This window comes from Chamaea fasciata, unplaced genomic scaffold (genome assembly GCF_029207755.1).
Source record: "Chamaea fasciata isolate MVZ Bird 193981 ecotype frontalis unplaced genomic scaffold, bChaFas1.0.hap1 SCAF_2, whole genome shotgun sequence".
Classification (NCBI taxonomy): domain Eukaryota; kingdom Metazoa; phylum Chordata; class Aves; order Passeriformes; family Sylviidae; genus Chamaea; species Chamaea fasciata.
Window position 1 is genome coordinate 77,800,629 of NW_027094087.1, and position 21,155 is coordinate 77,821,783.

The 21,155-nt window shown below is 36.6% G+C and overlaps 1 protein-coding gene across 1 annotated transcript in view; it reads right to left on the reverse strand.

Annotated features, from left to right (window-relative positions):
- The window catches only part of NALCN (sodium leak channel, non-selective), a 238,087-nt gene that overhangs the window by 76,191 nt on the left and 140,741 nt on the right, over positions 1-21,155 (reverse strand). The window contains exon 15 of the mRNA XM_066176413.1: positions 19,657-19,731. Coding sequence (XP_066032510.1) covers positions 19,657-19,731 — 75 coding nt within the window. The remainder of the gene's footprint in view (positions 1-19,656; positions 19,732-21,155) is intronic.

Consider the following 21,155-nt stretch of genomic DNA (forward strand, 5'->3'; position numbering starts at 1 on the left):
GTAGCTGAGACATACATCTTCATCTGCCCTGCCAGGTTCACATGAAAACAGAAACAATCTGGGAAAATTGTAATTGTGGGCAGAATTTCAAAGGTTCTCAACACGGGCAGCTACCATTTATGTAAAAAAGAGCTGAAGACATTCAGTGAACCAGGTTGTGAATGACTGAGGAAATCATCTTGACTTTCTATCTGGGTACAGGCAGCGAGAGGTATTTAAAATGTTAAAGAGTAGAGAGGTCATAGGGACAAATGGCTCAATCTGCAGAGAATGTGTATGTCCCTGCCCATAGTTTAACAAAGGAAGATAACTTTTACCTAGGTCCTCTTAGTATCTATATACAGAAAGCCTGAAATTTTTCCCATATATGGAAGACTTCTATACCATGTGATTTGTATAGACTGCTATATGCATTGTATGGGGTATTACATGAGACAGATCATCACTAAACTAGAAAGGACAGAAGGCATATCCAACTTGACTCACTAGTTTCATCTGCATGGCAGGAAATACACTGTATTGGTTTTGGCTGGGGTAGAGTTAATTTCCTTCATAGTGGCTGACATGGGGCTGTTTAGCATTCTCGCTGCAAGCAGTGCTGACAACGCAGGGATGCTTTCCTTATTGCTGTGCAGCACTTCAACAGAATGAAGGCCTCCTCTGCCTCTCACCCCACTCCCCCAGCAAGGAGGCTGGGGATGCACAAGAGGTTGGGACCTGACCCCAGCTGACCAAAGGAATATTCCAGACCATATGGCATCATGCTCAGTATATAAAGCAGGGGAAAGAAGAAGGATGGGGGGATGTTTGGAATGATGGTGTCTCTCTTCCCAAGTCACTGTTACATGTGACAGAAGATGGCTTTCATAGGGATGGCTGTACACCTGCCTGCCCATGGGAAATAGTGAATGAATCCTTATTTTGCTTTGCTTGCATGTATGGGTTTTGCTTTACCTATTAAACTATATCTCAATCCATGAGTTTTCTCATTTTTACTTTTCTGATTCTTAGAGTGAGGGAGCAACTGTGTGGCTGGGGTTAAACCTTGACACATACCTTTGCTACGTGAACCTAATTCCAATTTTCAAATCCAACCTATGTGATCCACATGAATTTGTGTGTGCTGCCTGAGATGGAAGCAACTTTGTGTAGACGCTGAAAAATATTTGTTCACAAATTGTGATGTAGGTGCTTGTGCAGCAGAAGGCATTTTGTTTCTGTTGGCTGTGGCAATACAAACCTGTGTTTTCTTCTTTTCAGGTGTGCTACAGTGTGTTTGGACAATCTTGTAAATGTAAAACTTTGCTGGCACAGGCCAATATTACAGTGTCTTCTAACACACATATGATCTCTACAAAGATCAAAAAGATGAACTACTGTAGTTAGGACAAGAATGTTTCATTTGAAACATGGAACACAATTCAGATGAGACACCATATAAATATTCCTAAAAATCCACTTACATAAGTACCAAATGTGATAATGAATTCATTATTCTTGTTCACAGGTGTAAGCAAACATCAACAACAGTGCACAGTACTTTTTTTGTACTTTTTTCCAAGTGCTTTTATTATGAACACCATTATCATGTGCATTTGTTTCCTTAAATGTATTCAGCTAAATATGCATGTGGCTGTACACTCGATCTGATCTCCATGTAATTGGATTCATTTGGGATTGCCACACTGGAGAGAGTCTGTGGAGAGGCTGCAGAAAATTTTTTCTGTAATGTCCTTCTAGAGAAAATAAAGGAACACTCTTCATAAAGAGACCTAGTCACAAGACAGGAAGCAAAGAATAAACCATTTGCCTAATGATAAAGAGTCTCTCTAGATAGAACAAAGAAATTCTTCATTATGAAGACAACCACTGGCATAAGTTTCCTGGACAAGCCAAGGAAATTTTGTTACTGGAGATGTCCAGGAGCTGACCTGATAGGACTCAGGGTAACCTCATGTAGTTGGACCAGGTGTTCTTCAGAAGTCCTGTCCAGCACAGACATTTCTATGATTCTATGATTTGCTGATAGATATGAAGTGCAGGAAAACCGATAGTTATGCTCTTCAGTTTTACTGTTGTGCATAGGCACAAATCATCTCTTAATAACGTCTACTTTTTTCAAATCATTACTGGGCTCCATTGGATTCTCTGAGAAGATAATGAATGCAACTTCAAATCCAAGCATTTGCCGGCCACACAGTGGAGTAATTTTTACAATCAAATATCCTTACTTAGAAAATGCAACTGAAGTTGAGAAAAAATTCACAGATGCATCTGAGGCCAAAATCCAGGACATTTCTTTAAAAAGGAGAGACTTTGTCTTTCCACAAATTAGCTGTCCCTTGCCTTTTTGTGGATGGTTGGTTTGTTCAATTTGAACTAGAGGTAGAACATTTAATTTGACATAAGTGGCCTGAGTTTTAGATTCATTACACTTACACAGTACTTTTCCAGTGCAGAAATTCAGATAGAAGATTTATTTTACTAAAGGATGCGCAGAGACAAACCTATACAAGTGATAACTGGAAGGTCACAAAGGCTGATCCAAACTACTTCAGAAACCTTCTTGGCTGGGCTAGATGAAAACAGAAATTATTTTATGTTACTAGCTGCCCTTTCTCCCACACAAGTTTGCTGATGAAATTTTAGCCAGGGCTAGATTCCTGAGTGCTGTTATTCCCCTTCACAAGAGATGGAGATTGTTTTCTTTGTGTCTTTGTGGTTCTGGACTGTTTCTTTAAAGAGAAAGATATGTGTAAGAATTCTCCGTTCATTCTGAAATAGTGCTCCCACTCATTGGATGTTATGCAGGAAAACCCTGCAGGCTTCCTCATCTTCTGTCACATTTTTAAAAGAGTGCCCATTCCATTCTTGTTGAACTATAAAAGGAGAAGTCCTCTGAATTCTAAGTGCAAAAGATGTGACTGTCAGACTCAGGTGCCAAAAAAATGCAGTAAAAATATAATTAATCAGTTCTTCTAAGCTGCTACCTGTTTTTTATGAAGCAGGACTCAAATCGCATGCAAAGGCCAGGCCTCTACTTTTTTTCAAGAATGCATATATTAATTACCACGTGTGCACAAGTGCATAGATCCACAGGCTCCTATGGGCCCAAAACACAGTTCAGAAGAGGCAATGCAGACTTCTGTGGCACAGAAGGGCACAAAGTCAAACTCAGCCAGGATTTTCAAGAATCCAACTGCTATCAAAGTAACAAGCAATGCTACATAAGACCTTCATTCCAAATTGCTGCAGGACTGTCTCTTAATTCAAAGGATGGAGCATCTAGAATCACCGATGTGCCCTGATAATCACTTGCATTTTCATTTGCTATCAACTAAATAAAACAAAAAATAAAGATTAAATTAGCTCCTGGTGATATAAAAGCAAAGTAAGCATTTTATTCCCTGGTGATACAAATGAAACTGCAGAAGTTTACATTTACATTTTTGTTACTGCTATTCCCACATTCACAGCAAATACAACTCCCATCCTGCCTCCTTGGAAAATGTGTGCTTTGAATATGATCCTTGGCTTGAATATCCAAAGGTCTCTATTTTATACCATTTTATACCATAAAACCTTTCTCCAGGAGAAACCCTCCTGAATTTTTTGAGGTTTTTTGGCACATAGCATATAGGAGGAATGGGCAACTTCTGAATTAATACTTAGGTGTTTATTTCACCATTACAAATAAAACCTATCACCCAGAATTTGTGATTCATTTATGCTGTTTTTTAAAAAGGTGACAGATGAGGTAAGAGGTAGGAAAAAAAATCAAACAACACTGGTGCCTTGAAATTACAGCCATCAAGGAACTTTCAAAACTTATTTAGTTATTAAAAAAGAAAGAGTCTAGCACAAGTAGTTTTACAGATGACCTTATTTTCCAGTCTTAAAAGGTTGCCTTGTCTTCTAGAAATGGACAAAATCTGTGTAAAGCTTACTGCTTTTGATATAATGCCTTTTTAAATGTTCTGCATATGTCCCAGGAACGGGGGATCAACTTGAATTTTGTGAAAATTCTATCTTCCCTCTATGATGAAAAGAAGGGTTTTATGCATTTTACGTTGTACATAAATTTCACTGTGGAACCATTACTGTACTTTTCACTGGTTAATGAAATGTGCTCGACACTTATCTTCCCTATCACTTGTTAAAAATCCATTCACATGGAATCAGATATAATGAAAAGGTAATTTTTCATTTTCATTCTATTTTATAGTTATTTCCCATTTAGAATTACCTCAAGCACTGTTCTCAGAATAAAAATACTCTGGAGGCAAGTAACTCTAGCTAGGCTTAAGAAAGCTCTGTGATTTTCACACACAAATTCACATATATAAAATTTTATGCCAAATGTGTTTGAATTAGATATACCAATTATAACACCTTGTTCACACAATATGTTCATGAAAAATCCCTATGCTGAAACTCCCACCTTAATGCTGAAGCCTCAGCACACAAAATTTGAAAGTGATGCAACTGCTGAAATTGTCATTGGTGCCTTGCTGGATCTTCTGAATGCCTGGAGGTGCTGGGTGAAAGGCACAAGGCTCCGGCAATGTATTCTGACCAAACGTGTTCAGCATTCCAAATTCTGTCTTTTCCAACTCCTCCTCTACTTACAGACAAAATGTCACTTCTGAGGTAGCACTCAACACGGCTTTCAGAGCCACGACTCGAAAAGCCAATTACCAGTGTCTGACCTGTCACTGCTCGTGGTATCAATTAAAAGCAGTAGTGAACTATGTGCTCTGGTTCTACTTAATAAGAATTGGGAGAGAAGGGAGCAGAGGGGGAGAAGAGCTCCTGCAAACTGAAAAATAAAACTGGGTCATAAAGTGTGAGTACAGTTTTGCTCCTCACTGAATAAGGAGTTGTTAATAGGTCTGTCAAAATGATATCTGCATCACCAGGATAGTGACACTCATTGGTATTAATAGGAGTAACATCAGAACTGTCTTCTGAATGAATAAGGATGGCCTGGACTTCCCCTATAAACACCTTGCTTTCAAATACTAAGCTTCCTCACCTGAAAAGAGATCAGAGGAGAGCAAATAAAGACAAAGAGAAAGCAAAAAAATTAAATCCATGAAAAACAGGACCAGTTAAGTATCAGCAAGCTGCTGCATGCAGGAAGACAGGACTTCCTAGTACTTTTTCTATTATGGACTAGATATTTTGAATTTGTTAAAAATAAAACAAGAAAACTTTCAAGAAAAGATATTACAGAAATTCTATCCTAGTAATTTCACATGCTGACATATTTACTTTGAAAAAGCAACAATAAAAGAGGGGGTTTGTAAGAAATACTAAACATGTCGGTTTCCAAGACGGATTAGTTTAACTGCCAAAGTTTCTTGCAAAATGTGATCACTTAGAATTATTCAGTGAAAAGGAACTTTGGTCTGATTCTAAAGCTAAATGTAAAGGTACACAAAGACAGAAAACACAGGACGTAATAACAGGCACTGTAGGAAAGACAGAGCACTGAGGAAGCATTTGACTGGAATGACTGAACATCGCAGGCTAGAGGGCATCAAATGAAAAAATCAAGTGGAAGGCTCATTAGTTGAAAAAAACCTATCTTTTTACAAAGGTGCATTGTTAAATTTATCTTTGTTACTGCAGGCAGTAAATGCTGGAATATGCATGGATTTGAAAATAGATTTAACAGGCAGGCAAGAAAAAAAATCCATCAGGAACTACTAGACAAAGATACACCATGTTGGACACTGGAAGTTCCTGTGTCCCTGGAAAGTGACTATTACTCTAATATAAAGTATCATTAGGGAAACAAATAACACTTCGTGATTTCCCTTTTCTTTTGTTAGTTCTTAAACATATTTTTCTGGTGACTGTCAGGAACAAGACATTGATCCAGGAAGACCTTTGCTTTCATCCTTTCATCCAGCAGACCTGTTGGTTTATTCCAAGCCTAGAGATTCTTTCTCAGTAAACTTCATAATAAATTTTTGTACTGGATTTTGGCACTTTTTTTTAACCAGAAACATATATGGTGAAATTCTACCAATCACTGATCACAAGAAACTGCCAAACAATTGTGATTGCTTTGGCTCTGCTTTCAGTTGACACTGACAGTGATAGAGCATAGTGCCAATAATGCTAAGGTTCCAGGTTCAATCCCAGTATGGGCTATTCACTGAAAGAGCTGGAGTCGATGATCCCTGTGAGTCCCTTCCAGCTCAGAGTAGTCTGTGATTTAGTGATATAATTAGAGCTATTAGAGAGGCACGAAGCTGTGGGTTACTAGGATGCAAGAGGCTTTCTTCTGGTGTCAGTGACCATCATGTTGAATACCGAGCAACACTATGCTTAAGGAGAAGTAATTTTAGGGTAGAGGTCTGAAAGGATTTACATTTAAACACAGTACACCTGGGTTACCATGAAGCCTTGACTAGACAGAGCTGAGAGAATAAAGCGGGTATTTATCAAAAGGCCTTAAAGGATACACCCTGGGGATACAAGAGCCTGGCCAGGGCTACAATTAAGATGGAACGAAAAAGATCACAAAATGGACGACCAGACATGAGGTTTCACACTTTTATAAGTCTTTGGTCCATTTGCATATCGGGGTTAATTGTCCAATTACAGATTGAGGTTATGAAGTCCGATCCTCCCAGTTTGCTGTCTTTAGTTCCCCGTTGTTTATGCTTTTTGGGTCTGAAGCTTGTAAAAGTTCTCCTTGGTCTCAAGCTGGAAAAGTTTGTCAACCTACCCTGTGAAGAGAACTTACTAACACCTAATATGAAGTTCAGAGTTAAACACACCAAGGCAGCACAGAATCCGAAAAATATGAAAGCTAAAACTTAAGGCATCAACCAAAATAAAAGTCTTCAGTAGGACAATCCACTGCCATTACAAACAAAATATGTGGTTACTCCGTATCATTTCATTACTGAAAATTGATAAAATAATACTGTGGGATTAAGACATGCTGAATAGGGGAAAAAAGTGCTAAACAGAAGAAAGCTCATTAGAGGCACTATTGGAGATGTTAAGGATTTAAGGTTTTTGTTTTAAAGAAGAATTTAACGCATACACATACATTTTCAAGATTTGGGAATATATTCAGTACTTTCATAAACGGGCATGATTTTAAAAGGGAACTGTTCTGCAAACTGGAAAAATCAATCACTTTGAAAAACTCTGCATATTTGACAAGTTTGTGTGTGGGTGTGTGTGTGCACACCTGCATTGACATATGCATGTGTACCAATGGTATTTGCAGGACCTGAAATGGAGAAAAATTTCACTGATTCTGAAATGGTTGGCACATTGCTGTATCTCTGTGTGGTTCCAAAACCACAGGCTGCTTGTATTAGAGAGCAAAAATATATACAATATTTTTATGGTAAACAGACCCAAAATACACATTTGGCATATGATAATCAGATGCATAGAAAGAAAAACAAGCATGTGCAAGTGCACTCAGGAGGTCTAAAATTTCTTATACTCTTTTCAAAGAACATGGAAACAACTTCAGAAAGAAGAGCTTGTCCTGACATTTTGATCAGTGCTTTTTTGCCCTGAACATAATTGCTTATACTATTGACTAGAGGGTACCTCATCCTCCCTGAATTCATGCTATTTTTAGTGCAGAATGGAATGTAGCACATTGCAAGCTTTTTAACTACCCCAAGGTACTGACTGTATAACCAAAATATATCTGATACAGAGTATTTTTCTATGTTTTGGAAGATAAATATTAAAACTCTACTTTTTTGCCCTGGCAAGGGGGTTGGACCAGATGATCTTCCAACCTTAATGATTCTCTATTATCGTTGTGAATGATCTTATGACTTTCTCCTGCCCCTGCTCAAGCTTAATCAAAATTGTCACATTATTGTGAGCTTAGGGAGAGTCAGGGAAATTCCCACACTTATGCATGAAAATAGGCATTCTCAGTCACATCTTAAAGATAAAAAGGTGTCTATTGAAACTCTTACCATCTCTTACAAATCGCAATTTTCAACAAGTTTCCACAAGTATTTTTCCACTTATTTTCACTAATACTTACATGCATTACAAGATTACAAGTCAATTTTTCAAGGCAAACACATTTGAAACAAACAAAAAAAAAGAGTGGTGCCAAATATAAATGTAAATCACATCGTGGCTCTCATGGAGAAAATCTTTTACAACTCCTGAATTATTCTACAAGCTGTAGCTTCAGCAAATGAGCTGGGAAAGTTTGATCTCCTAGAACTGAACCAGAAAAAAAATTTTCTTCTGAAATCACGAAGGTTTTTTAGAGAAGCTTTATGCACATCTGTTGATATCACAATTCAAAGATTAAAAATAACAGACACCATTAACAGTTTCAGTTCCTAAAGCCATTGCAAGCAGCTTGATTATATTTTCTCAACTTCTAAATCCACATTAATAAAAGCTTTTATTTTTGTACTACTTCTGACATTCCATGATGCTAGAATTGTACATTCAATTAAGCTTCAGACCAGAGAAGCTTTCTTCTCCCCCCAGAACCAAGGTTAGGTAGAACTTGGCCTCAGTCATGGTACTGGAGAACATGGACTTCAGTTCCACTGACAGTCAGATTTTAACTCATCTTTCTATCACCAGTTCTGTTGAAGACACCTTTCTGTTAGCTCTCACCTCTGCAAGGCTCTCACAGGGGCTTTATTATGAAGACTTCTTGACAAAACTAATCGATGAATGAAGAAATATTTATTCTTAGAAGACCACAGTTAAAAGTTAAAGAAAAATAAGCACTGCACTTAGTTCAGGTTGCTCCCTTTATTTGTTCTACAGACAATGATATAAAAAGGCAGCAGCAGGAGTATACTAGTTTGAAATCAAACCAGCGGGAGATCGTAAGTCAGAATTATAATTTTATAGGGAAAAAAATTAAAAGAAATAAAGAAATGCAATAGTACAAGAACACTGAAAAAGAATACAACTTGACACTCTATGGTGGTAGCAGTCTAAGCAGAGTGGTTTTGTTGAAGCAGTGATCCTGTAGAAATAATGGGTCTGAAGATTCAGCAGTAGTTCTCGTATTCTGGGAGTTCAGCAGGTAAGCGCTGCTCTGGTGTTCAGAGTCTCAGCTTATATCTAGGCTGGAATGCTTGGTTCCTTTCTCTGGGAAGAGCATCTCACTATGGGATGGTGAGTCATGTGATAAGGCCTGATGGGCCCATTAACAGGAGATAGGCCAGGAGGGAGTTATTTGTGAATCATGTGGCAAGGTGCTGATGGGCCCATTAACAGAAGATAAGCCAGAGTGGAGGAGGCAGGGAGCACTGCCTCACCTGCTTTCAACAGTTCATGAAGATGGTGATAGAATATACTTCAACCCAGAACCAGGAGCATCTAGCAGAAGCTATAAAAATAGCATGCATTTTCACTAGAGAAGTGAGTTGTTTCAGTTGTTAGAACTGCTTTACATGAAGACATTATGAATATCTGAAGGGCAAGAGTGTATAGAAACCAAATTTCACAGCTTAGTTTTTAGAAATAGTGAAAAAAGCAAATAAAAAATGAAAATGCATAAACATACAGATTGACTGCTTCACCAATCATCATAAATATATACTCAAGAGGTCAGCAGTAAAACCTTGGACTTCTCTTCCTGGTATCTGATTTCAACAGAACAACAACAACAACAATCCCCAAACCAAGAAATGAATTAAAATCTGCAACCATCCCAAGCACTGAAAGCAGAAACATGCTATGTGTGAGAGAGACAAAAAATGCTGATGGAAGATTAGGTTGCAGACCTGACTTCTGTATTTCATTCTGGAAAACATTATTAAAACATTTTTATCTCTTTGCCAGCATAACTTTCGTGTTGGAAACCTAGTTTGTGTGAAAGCTTTCTCTCACATCATGAATTTCAGCAATAGGTATATTCTTGGGACACAGAAACACTTACAAAAGATTATTAGAAGGATATTTTAGTCCAGAAAAGAGAGGAGTGAACATTCCCAGAAAAAGAGCCAACTTAAAAAATGAGAAATACCCTTAAAAATGAGAGATTCAAGGAAACCAGTGTTTCATCCATGGATTTATGGAAGCTCTCCTAATAAATAGACAGTTTTTTTGCAAATTTCCAACAGTTGATGGATGTGTAAACTCCTTTGACAATGATCATGGAGAAGTGATCACTGGCACTAAGAAATGTATGGTCTAATGTAAAGAAAAGATGGCACTAACTGTTTCTGGATGTGAAAGAAAAAAAAGCAGTAGCTGAGAAAATGGGAACCATAATGGTGGTGAGTGGATAAAGGTGATAAGCACGTTGGCAAGAATAATACTGGAACAACATAGAAAATACAAGAAAAGGAATTTCAGTATCTTGATATCGATGCAGCAACACTTGTTAACATATCATTGCAGAGAATATAAGATGGATATCCTCAACATCACTGGCACAGCAATGAGAGCCTCATTCTCTGGGGAAGCAATTATTTGTGTCTTTGTCTTTTAAGACCAAACATAACTACAAAGTCTTAGCTGGATACATTAAAATGTACGACAGCAACATTTCTGACATATTCCCATAGCAAATGGTGAATGTCTGGTTTCACACAGACCACACCGCTTTTGCCTCTCAGCATACCTTTTGCTCCACAACTGAGACAGGGTCTGTACTTGCCTTCTGAACCAACCAGGTGGAGGTCAGGAACCTCTACAAAGATCCTGTCAAATTTGTGCCATGTTCCCTTAAAAAATTAACTGGAGTGCCAATGCTAGGGAAGTGTTATTTTTATGAACCTAAATTCACAAATGCAGGCTTTGTTTTCTGCTGTGAGTGAAGAGAGATGACCAGCTTTGAACGCCGACTTTTATCCTTCTTTGTTGCTATTATCATCTAAGTCCCTAACCTAAATTAGGATCCCAGCCTAGGCACTTCAGTAAGGTGCCTGCTGTTACACACTATGATTTTTGGATTCATTAATGTGAAAGCACCCATATGATTAAATGTCAATGAAATACAGGTTCCTAATTCATTAAACTTGGATATTTATGTCATTCAACGTTATCCACTGAAAATAAGGAATTTTGCCTAATTAACTGTCTAGACTTCCCCTGTAACAGAAAAAAAGGAGCACCCTACTTGGTTCAGATGAATCATTCCCTGGAGGGTAACTATGACTACAGGCAACTGCAGATGTAGTTCAGACTACATGCCTAACTTTTTGCACGGCTAAAAAAGTGACATGAATCCTGTCCTTTGACACTTTAGAAAATTCCAGCCTTTATCTAAATGAGTGAGAATTTTTTTTCCTTGAATATAAGTGCTCAAAACTTGAAGATAGTTGCTTCTAAACTCCTAGTTGGATTAAATATAAATACATTAAAATTTTATTATGATGCTTACTGCATTAGCATACAGTATTATCATGATTTATTTTTTTCAGTGTATGTCAGAAGATAATCTTACTTCATTCTTAAAAATAATTGCATTTTAAGTGCATGAAGTTTTTTATTCTGGGGAGATTTCTTTCCCATGGATTAAAAATGTGAATCCAATTGCTCTGAGATAGTAATGAAAAGCACAGACAGTGAAATCAAAGTAATAATTGCAAAATCAACAAATGATTGCACATGAATTTAGGATCAGAAGTAGCAATTGTCCTTCTTCTCTTTGGCTTAGAGACAAACAGCTGAATGCTACAGGAATCACAGTAAGAAGATTTTATGTTTGCTCTGGAGATGTAAGTTTGGATTGTTTGGCATATAAATGCTGCTTTAGTTAATAAAGATTCCAACTCTACAAGCAAACAAGTATCTGTGAGTTTTCCAAAATCAATAGGATACTGTGGTGATCAGTCATGCAACAGTAAAAATATTTTATTCTACTTGATATAAATATTTGTTTTGAAACTTTTATTCAAATGCACTTTAAAGAAAAATGTAGAAAGACTCAGCACTATCTCTTTAGAGACTGACTTGCTTTGTCTTGACTAAAATTAACCAAAATTCTACTTATATATTCTTGCATAAAAGGGAAGCAGTGTAAAGTTCATATTTAGAATACATGTGCCAGAACTATCTTTACCAATGTTCAGAATCAGATAATCTCCCTTTAGATAGTAAGCTGCCAAAAGTCTTACTATAAATCAAGGATTTTTAAATTTGAGTAGCGAAGAAGGAAAAGTAACTGTGTTGTGATAAAAAAAAAGTATTAATTGCTATGTTTCCCTGACAACAAGAACAGAAAAAATAAAGTAGATTTTAAGATAAGAGGGATTAACACTTAATATTTATTAAGTTTTTAAAATTATTTTCAAAGATGTCTGTCCTCAGCTGCATTAATCCTGGACAATTAGGTGGGAGCAGATCACAGTCTAGACCTCCCCTTTGCCTCCATCACCATCACCACAACCACCAAAACCCCCCAAGCATTATAGAATGAGATTCCTTGATAGTTCTGCTATTTTTGATGGCACTCAAATCCTAATTTACTTTCTTCTACTGCAATTGTGCCTTCTTATGAGACAGATTGTATAATCAATTTCTTTTATTTCTTTTATGCATTTGCTGTGAAAGTTCTGCAAAACCACTAAAAGTTTTCTTAACTGCCTCTTTTTTGCAAAGCTTCTAAGCATTTCAAAATGTGACCCTGAACCACTGGCAACAAATTGAAGCGTTCAGACATTGAACATTGTTGAAAACAAGAACCTATCTCAACAGACAAAACCAGCAAAGAATCTACCACTATCTCCTAGGTTCTTTATAAAAGTCTGTTTTCAACATAGAAGAGTTAAAAGTGAGATTAAGAGGAAAAATGAGCATGGTAAAAATGTGCTACTTTTCAAATATAATTCTAAAGGCAGCTCATTTTAAATATATATATGTATACTATAAGTAGCAATAGATATATACCATGATATATAGGTATATATATACACCTCTGCAGCACTTGCTGCTTTGATATGGATTTAGGGGAAGAAAAAGATCTTACACATATTTCATGGTGTGGAGCAGGGCTGGAGGGAAAGGAGCATGGACAACTGACAAGTAGCTTTACTGGTGAGAGTGTAAATTTAATCGAATGAGAAGAAAAAATGTCCCTACTGCATATTGTTGTTTACTCCTCGAAGGATTTCTGTTGTCAGGTAGTAAGGCATGGGGAAAATATTTTTAGTAATGGATGCCATCTGTACTGGTGTTGTGAGTGTGCGCTAGAGAGCACAGACAGCACATGTGTGATATGACAGAAAGCTGATCCTCTTTAAGAGATTTTCTCTTGAAGCAGAGAACTACACTTACGTGAGATTTCAACAATTTAAAAGTGGACATATGTTCCTGATTGACTCAAGGAGCCTAAGACCTAAACCAGACTTTTTTTGATTCCTCATCATACTGGGAATTTGTGTATGAACTTATGGATGTCACTTCAGCTTTGATTGTCCAGTAGTAAAATAGGGACAACAATCTTGTCTGACACAAACTCTAAGATAAACCCTCCAAAGTCAGTGAGGTAAGCTGAGTTTGTTATCACAAGCATAAGGTAAAAAAAAGAAAATTTTATATTTTAATATTGTTAAAATTATATACAGATATAAGAATATATGTATTTTACAGTGGAATTCCAGGAAATAGAATTACAGAGGTAAGACTGGTCATGGAAGTTAGACCATGGCTCATGCTCAGAGATGCTTGAGATGCTTGCTCTTTCCCTTGTGGAATTATAAAACAGTGGCCATGCACATGGTTTTAGCCACCAATGGGTTCATTCTCATGCTATTTGCAATTTTTTTCTGAAATTTAGTTCAGATTATGAAACACCAGGGGTGTAAGAATGAGTGCACTAGGTTAGCTCAAAGGTCCATCTGTCCAGTACCCTTTTTCTGACAAGGACCAGCCAAAGGGTTCTGAGATATAAGAACAGATCAAAGACAGAGTAGTCATTTCCTTTCTGCTTTCCCAGGAAAGCTGGGATATGCATTTGAGAAGCAGCGCCATACAGGTTTCATTGCTGTAAGCCACAGACTATGCTGCAGATGAAGGACAGTTCACACAGCGGGGGTGGCTTGAGGATAATCTCATGGCTGGCTTCAAATTTTCTTGTAGCTTCCCTTTAAAAAAAAAGTATGTCTCTCAAAACTGCCCTCCAAAAGTATCTGCTACTCTTCAGTGACTAGAGAAGGAAATCCACATGAATATTTCAAACTGCACATACAATGTTATAATATATTGGTGAAACGAGATGAATTCTACCCAGGTGTTTAAACCTTCATAAAATTTTTAAGGAACTTCACTGGCTGCAAAAGCTGTTAAAGGAGCAGGTACTAAAACAGCAGAGTAAGCCCAGAATGGAGTAGCCAACAAGGCAAACATTAGATTCTCCATATAGGATGAAGCTACGGGAATCCTAAAAGTTTGTAAAATTCTGATAGGAAACAAAAATACACAACAAATAAAGTCATATTAAGGAGAGGACATAAAACTAGACAAGAATAATACATATACAGGCTTTTATATTAATAATAAACCCCCCATAGTTGCATAAGAATTTCTGTTATTAAAAACTCCACAATGTTGACACAAAACACATCTCGGAAACTTGGTAGGCAGTATAATCCTACAGAATCAGACTACGCAGAACAGGCAACGTATTATCCAGATGGAGAATACCCGGCATCAGTAAAAGACTGGTGGTGTATGTTACAGAAATTCTTCAGTCAATGCAGTGAATAAAGTAAATGCACATAAAAACAGCACAGGATCCACGTGCAGTGAAACTGTCTTTTGAACTGGAAGAAATATTCTGCACATGTGTAAACGAGAATTATAAAGTAATTTCAAAATGCAAAATTGTATTCAAAGCCAAAAGACAAGCAGTAATAACACTGGGAAGCCTTTGTTTACCCTCATGTATGTTTAGGGAAGGGCAGAAGAAAGATATTAACTTTTTACTCATAAGTGACTCCTTGCTGACTTACGTAGCCAGAGAACACCTAAGTGAAGAAGTATCTCATGGTTTAGTACTGAGCAAGATCTATTTCATGGCATAAATGTCAAAAAGCTCTTCTGTAACAGTGATAAAACAGGTCTTAAATTCAGATTTTACTTTACAAGTAGAAGGTCAAATCTATCTATTGCACTGAATTTAAATTTAAAAATTAATTAAAATCATAAAGCTTTTGAAAAGAAATTCAAAGGAATGGACAAATGACAGAAACTGGGAAGAGGGGAAACGTATGGAGTAGCTTTAAATACCCTGTTTTATTAGCAGACTACATCTCCCAGCTACAGAAAAACTCCAAGAAGGTCAACAAGACAAGCAATGTCAAATGGAGTGCAAAGAAGACTTAAAAGTAAATGGGGATGTTTCAGAAAAGAAAGCGAAATGCTAAACAAAGAATAGAGAAAAAAAACCCCAACATAAATTTTAGCGGTTTTTTGTATAAAAATAATGGCAGATCATGAAAGACTTTGAGGGACTAGTTTCTAAAGGAATAAACTCTAATAAGAAAGCTTTTAAGGACATAAGGAAAGAAGGAAGTCTAAAAGAGCAACAGACTAATAATTGAGTGTGTTCTGAAAAATAAAACGAAAGCAAGAAGTTAAACAGTGTTGGCCACAGACAGGGTCAAAGAAGGCCCTAAACAGTGCCAAAGACTGATCTACAAAAACATCAGGAGAAAAGCTTTTGGAAGATAACTGACACAAGGTCAATTTGCTACTCCCTAACACCTGACAGCACTCTCTCAGGACTTCTAAAGGATCTCAGATATAGCAAGGCTGACATACAGCAGTGGTAGATAATTTGTCACCTAAATAAACTGGAGTGAGAGGAAAGGAAAGTGGCAAATGTGATTAACTTTAAAAGAGGGATTCGGGATAAAGCATGAGAAGTGAAAACCTGATCAGTCTGATTTCATATCTAGGAAAATTGATAGAAATATGTAACAATGGAATCAGTAAATATGTGAAAAAAAAATGGGAAAAGTTAAAACAGCTGCTGCAAGAGAAAGTCATGCTTCAAAATCTGTTAAGGGTGATGAATTGCTAAAAAGAAAGTCAACACTTTACTACAAAAGGCAAAAGACATCAAAGAAATCCTCTCCACTTCTTTTTAACTTTGTGACAATAGTTTGGCGAGAAGGGGGAGAAGAAAGGCATGAATGAGAAGGAAGTCAGGATTGTAGCTGATAGATTTCTTGTGCCTAAGTTTGATATAATCTGTATAACTGATGTGCTGAACACCAGAGAAAAGGGCCTCATGGGAGGATGAGCAGATCAATGTCACACCTGGAGACTCAGTAGGGTGTTAGGGTCAGTCTGGATTGCTCCAGAGGGTCAAGTTTATTGCACAGAGAGGTGGTGACTATGATCTATAGTACAAACACCTTTCAATTGAGCTATGATGGTAGACACAGACAAGAGGATTAGATGTGGCAGAGGTTGGGAGATGCATTGCAAATAAACAGAGCTGTAAGGATACAAAGAATGATTCTGCTCTTACACCAGATGAATGGTGTCTTGGAAAAGCAGGTTCTATTCTTATGTGTACCTGTGCCACTAAGTAAATCACTTAAATTAATCTTTTGCAAGTTTTATGTTTGTTCTACATACTTATGAGCGGTACCATAAAAAAGACAGAAAGGAGATTAATAGTTTTGTCTTTGTAGCTAAGCCTGAATATTGTGCAATAAATAATGCACAGGATCACACACTGAACAATAAATGGACTAGTGGCTAATTAAAATGAGCTCTATCAACTCTTTGTACTGATGCCAGACTTTGGAAATTAATATTATGTAATGGGGTAATTAAAACCTGAAACATGACATATATCCTTAACTAAATTTGCACTGGAATATTTAATTCTAGAGGTTTACTTTCTCTTAAATAAATTATATTATAATCTTACTTAGAATCTCTTAGTCATTTAATGCATTTTTGCTTTTATTTATTCATATTTAAATACATTTACTGAAGCAATGCGAATACCAAGTGTTTACATATCATTTTACATTCTAGAGCACATTGCAAATATTAACTAATGAGTCCTTTCCCAATAGTCTGAAAGTAATACATTTTTTTTATCAAGTTCCAGAAAAGAAATTAAGTCATAATTAAGAAGAACATAGCTCAAACGGGATTATTAGGTAGGTGTGATTTCTGGCACAAATATATTCTCCCTCCTTTCTAGAAAATCATTCAGTATTTCATAATCTGAAAATGCCCTGGGACTTGAGCTTTACAACCCATAAAGGCAAAGAAAAAATATATCCCCAAGGATGGAAAGCATTACAATTTCATATTTTTCAACCAATCAATGTCTTTTACATTAATAGCTTGCACTATTTGACTTCTCTTGGAACACCATTCATCTTTTAATTATAAACATCAAAAAATTTTCTGTGCAGCAATACAGATTTATTTTTTTATAGAAATGGCCTTGATAAAAACATAACAATTACCTTACAAACCTGCTTCTTCTTGAAGTCCATTTTTAAATTGAAATTTCAAAATATCATTCAATTAAAAAACTCTTTTAGCTTTATCTTCTGAGATAAGACAACCAATATTTCAGCAGAGTAGAGCACAGTCACCATCAGCACTGAACCTGTGATACCATCATATTTATCCCACAGGAAATATTTTCTGTTCTAGACACTGAAGCAGTTGTACATTCCTCCCAGTAATCTCATGTCATTGAGCTCCACGAGCTAACCCCTTGCCTTCTTGCACCTTAGGCATTTTAAAAATATGCAACACTTTGTAAAACATTCATTTGTTTGCATAAAATACCAGAAGAGAATGCATTCAATAGAACTGAGTGTCTCTATGAGGAGACACTACTGTTGAAGAAAACATTTCAAAAATGTAAGTACAAATGAACCAGTGTCAGCCACCTTGGACATTGTTGTGTGTCAGAATGGTGTATTATATGCATTAAAATGCATGTAGAATCCATATATCATGATGCCAGTCAACTCAGCTGGTATGTCCAGTGGCAAATGGCTGTGCTCTGGTTAAATGCTCTCTTGCGTCTTGGAGACAAGTTTGTCAGTGGCATAGTACCTAGAAGGTCTGGTGGCTGGGGCAGCAGTTTTGTTCTGGCCCAGCACCACTCTCAAGTAGTTATGCTGCTGCAAACTCAAAGCGACGAAGTTGAGAGATTTTTTTAAAAATTATATTTATGTCTTTCATTTAAGTGTTCTCTATTGCTATCACAGAGACAGAGTTCCTACCAGGCTAATAAAAATTCAGACTGAAATGTGGCAAGCATTGCTAGTGGTGGCCTCTCATTATTGCTTTCTGTTCACCACTTTCAAAGCAGGCGGCTACATCACAAAGCCATGCTGCTGCCATTTAATAAGCAAAGGTGTGGACTTTTAAAGTGGTTTATGAATCAAAGATGCTACATTTCACACAAAAACCACTGGATTTCACATCTCAAGCTCTTCACTTTGGAAAATTGATTTGTGCTCCTAACTCATGCAGACACTACGAAAAATTTCCTGTAAGATTATCAGTATGATATGACATTGCTTACTATACATCTCAGACATTTTCATTCCAGATCATTTTACCTCTTGAGATTAGTAAAGAGAAAAATGAATGCCTTTGATTTGGCCTACTGAGTTTTGCATACAAAAAACTATCCAACCATCCCAAAGTCTTGTGTAAGATCTCTCACTTATGTAAACTCATCAACTGAAATACAGTATTTGTGTTTCACTGTCACAGAAAATACTTGTCCTCTTAACTTATTTCAAGTTTGCAATACATATGGATATTTAATAATGCAATAGCAAAAGCAGCATTGATTTCTGCATTGAATTCTATAAAGAAAAATGAAAAGTGTATTATATTTTCATGTAGAACTTCAGTGTAAAATATCTCAATTTTCTGGGTGATTATTCTTCGAGAAGTGAACAAACATAATTCTATGGCAATTGCTGATGCACATGAAAGATGAACAAAAGCAGCAAATGATGGCTATAAGCCAAGTATTACAGAAGTTCCCATGTGTTAGCTCATGCTGTTTCATGCATGAAATAGGGAAATGTTGATGACTTTCCTTCTCTTTGTACAGATTAAAGTACAGCTATATATTTATTTAAAAGCTATAAATACCTTCCCCTCTGGTGGTTTGTGCACAAGGTCTAAAAGGCCAACATGAATTCTCTATTTACAGTTGTTTTATGTGATTGACATTTGGGTTTTCAGGCATGAGAGAATGACTTCTTGGTCCCCAAATGAGGAGAATCAATCAAGTTAACTCTTCCAAGCATCTTTAGTCCTCCCCTAACACACTGACCAGAGTGTGCTCTACTGCTTCCTAACTGTGGACCCTCTCCCATTACCCTCCCCTGCAGTGGAGTTGTGCTGTGCTGATATAAAAAGGGCAGGGATATCTTTCACCAGTTTACAAGCAAAAAGATGGCCTAGCTGTGATTTTTTTTTTTTTAATTACAAGAGTATCTAAATTGAATTTTATTGAATACTAAACCCAGTTTCTACATCTCTTTCATGATGTCTTAATATTTCCTTAAGGTTGTGTGATAGTAAACTATCTAACAAAATACTGTTATACAGTTCCACATGTACTGTTCAATTCATTTTCCCATCTTTTGCCACACAAAATACCAGTAAAATGCCTTACTGAAACTATTTTCAAGCACAATAAAAACATGTTCTTACTTGTTTAAGTTTCTTTAGATCTTCATCAAGTTCCAAGTTGTCCAAAATAACAGCAACAAACAAGCTGAGTAGAATCTACAAAACAATTTTAAGTGATTTGTTAAAGCTTATCTTATTTTTCTTAAGAAGTATTGTTAAACAACATGGAAAAATGAAACCCCATCCCTCATGTAAATGGGATTCTTGCCTTTGAAATTTGTTGAACTAGTATCACCTGCTACTATATATCTGCTAGCCATTTTGCAAGTAGTATATTGTTTTTTATCTTACCATACAATTAGTATGAGCTTAAAAATGATGAATTCTAGGTTACGTGACCAATGCATTATGTATTTTTAACAATATACTCATTAAAATGTACTTCGCATTAAGAGAAGATTAAATAATCAGAAATAATAACAAACAACAACAACAACAACAATAATAGCAATAACAACAAAAATAAAAAAAATAAATACAAAGAAAAATCCTAAAATATCTTGTAAAGCTAAGGTGGTTTTCAATTAAAGTGTGACTTTTTAGTCACCTGACAGTCACTTACTTTATGGACTTCCTTTAAGCTGAAAGTACCTCTGTGAAAAGTAGCTAACTCCACTTTGGAAGAAAAGTAAGCTGCTTCACTATTTGCATGCATCACATATATAGGAAACTCATGTCACAGAAGAGGAAAATCAAGTGCCTCCATTTACTCTACATTAGATATTGATTAGGCAAGTTTTTAGGAGGAAGAATCCCAGGGAGAAAAAAAGTGTGTATCAGTATCAGAATATTACATTTCCCTTGCATACAGATGCTGACCAGAGGCCGAAGAAGCCGAAAATGTGACTGATATAGCTTAGAAGCAGACAGAATCAGGAGTATGGTATATAAAGGAGGATACCACTGTTCAGCATATATTATCGGACGACTTCTATCTAAGGCAGTAAATATGTACACATACATAAGTCAACAGCTGCTGGCAACTGCCAAGGTGTTAGTCTCTGAAGTTTGAAGCAAACATCCTCAAACACATTGAACTTCTACAGACAAGCACCAATTTCTGATACACCAGAGAGGTACCAGAAGGTATCCTAACTCTTTTTTAGAAAAGAATTACAGGCCTAGAATTTTTCTTTGGTCTTGGACCACTGAGTGACAACCAGAGCAAACACATCCTTCCACCACTACTTCTAAATGAAATGTAACTCTTCCTGTCACACTGGAAATTTATTCCCACCCATACAGAAGTGTGGCTTAATAAACCAGTGGCTTAATATACCAGGCAAGGAGTTTGGAACTCAAACTGCATCTAAGTTGAGTGGACCTTATTCCAAGGCAGGACTTTTGCTCCATGAACTATAAAGGTAAAGAAACCATAGGAAGGACTGGCCCATAAATTAAAAAAATGTCAGTGCTCAGAAAGAAAAATTCAGAAAAAAGAAGCTGGTTTTAGCAACACGTAGAATTTTCTGCAGCTATTCAAAGTGATATTGCATGTGCCACATAAGCGATACATCGTA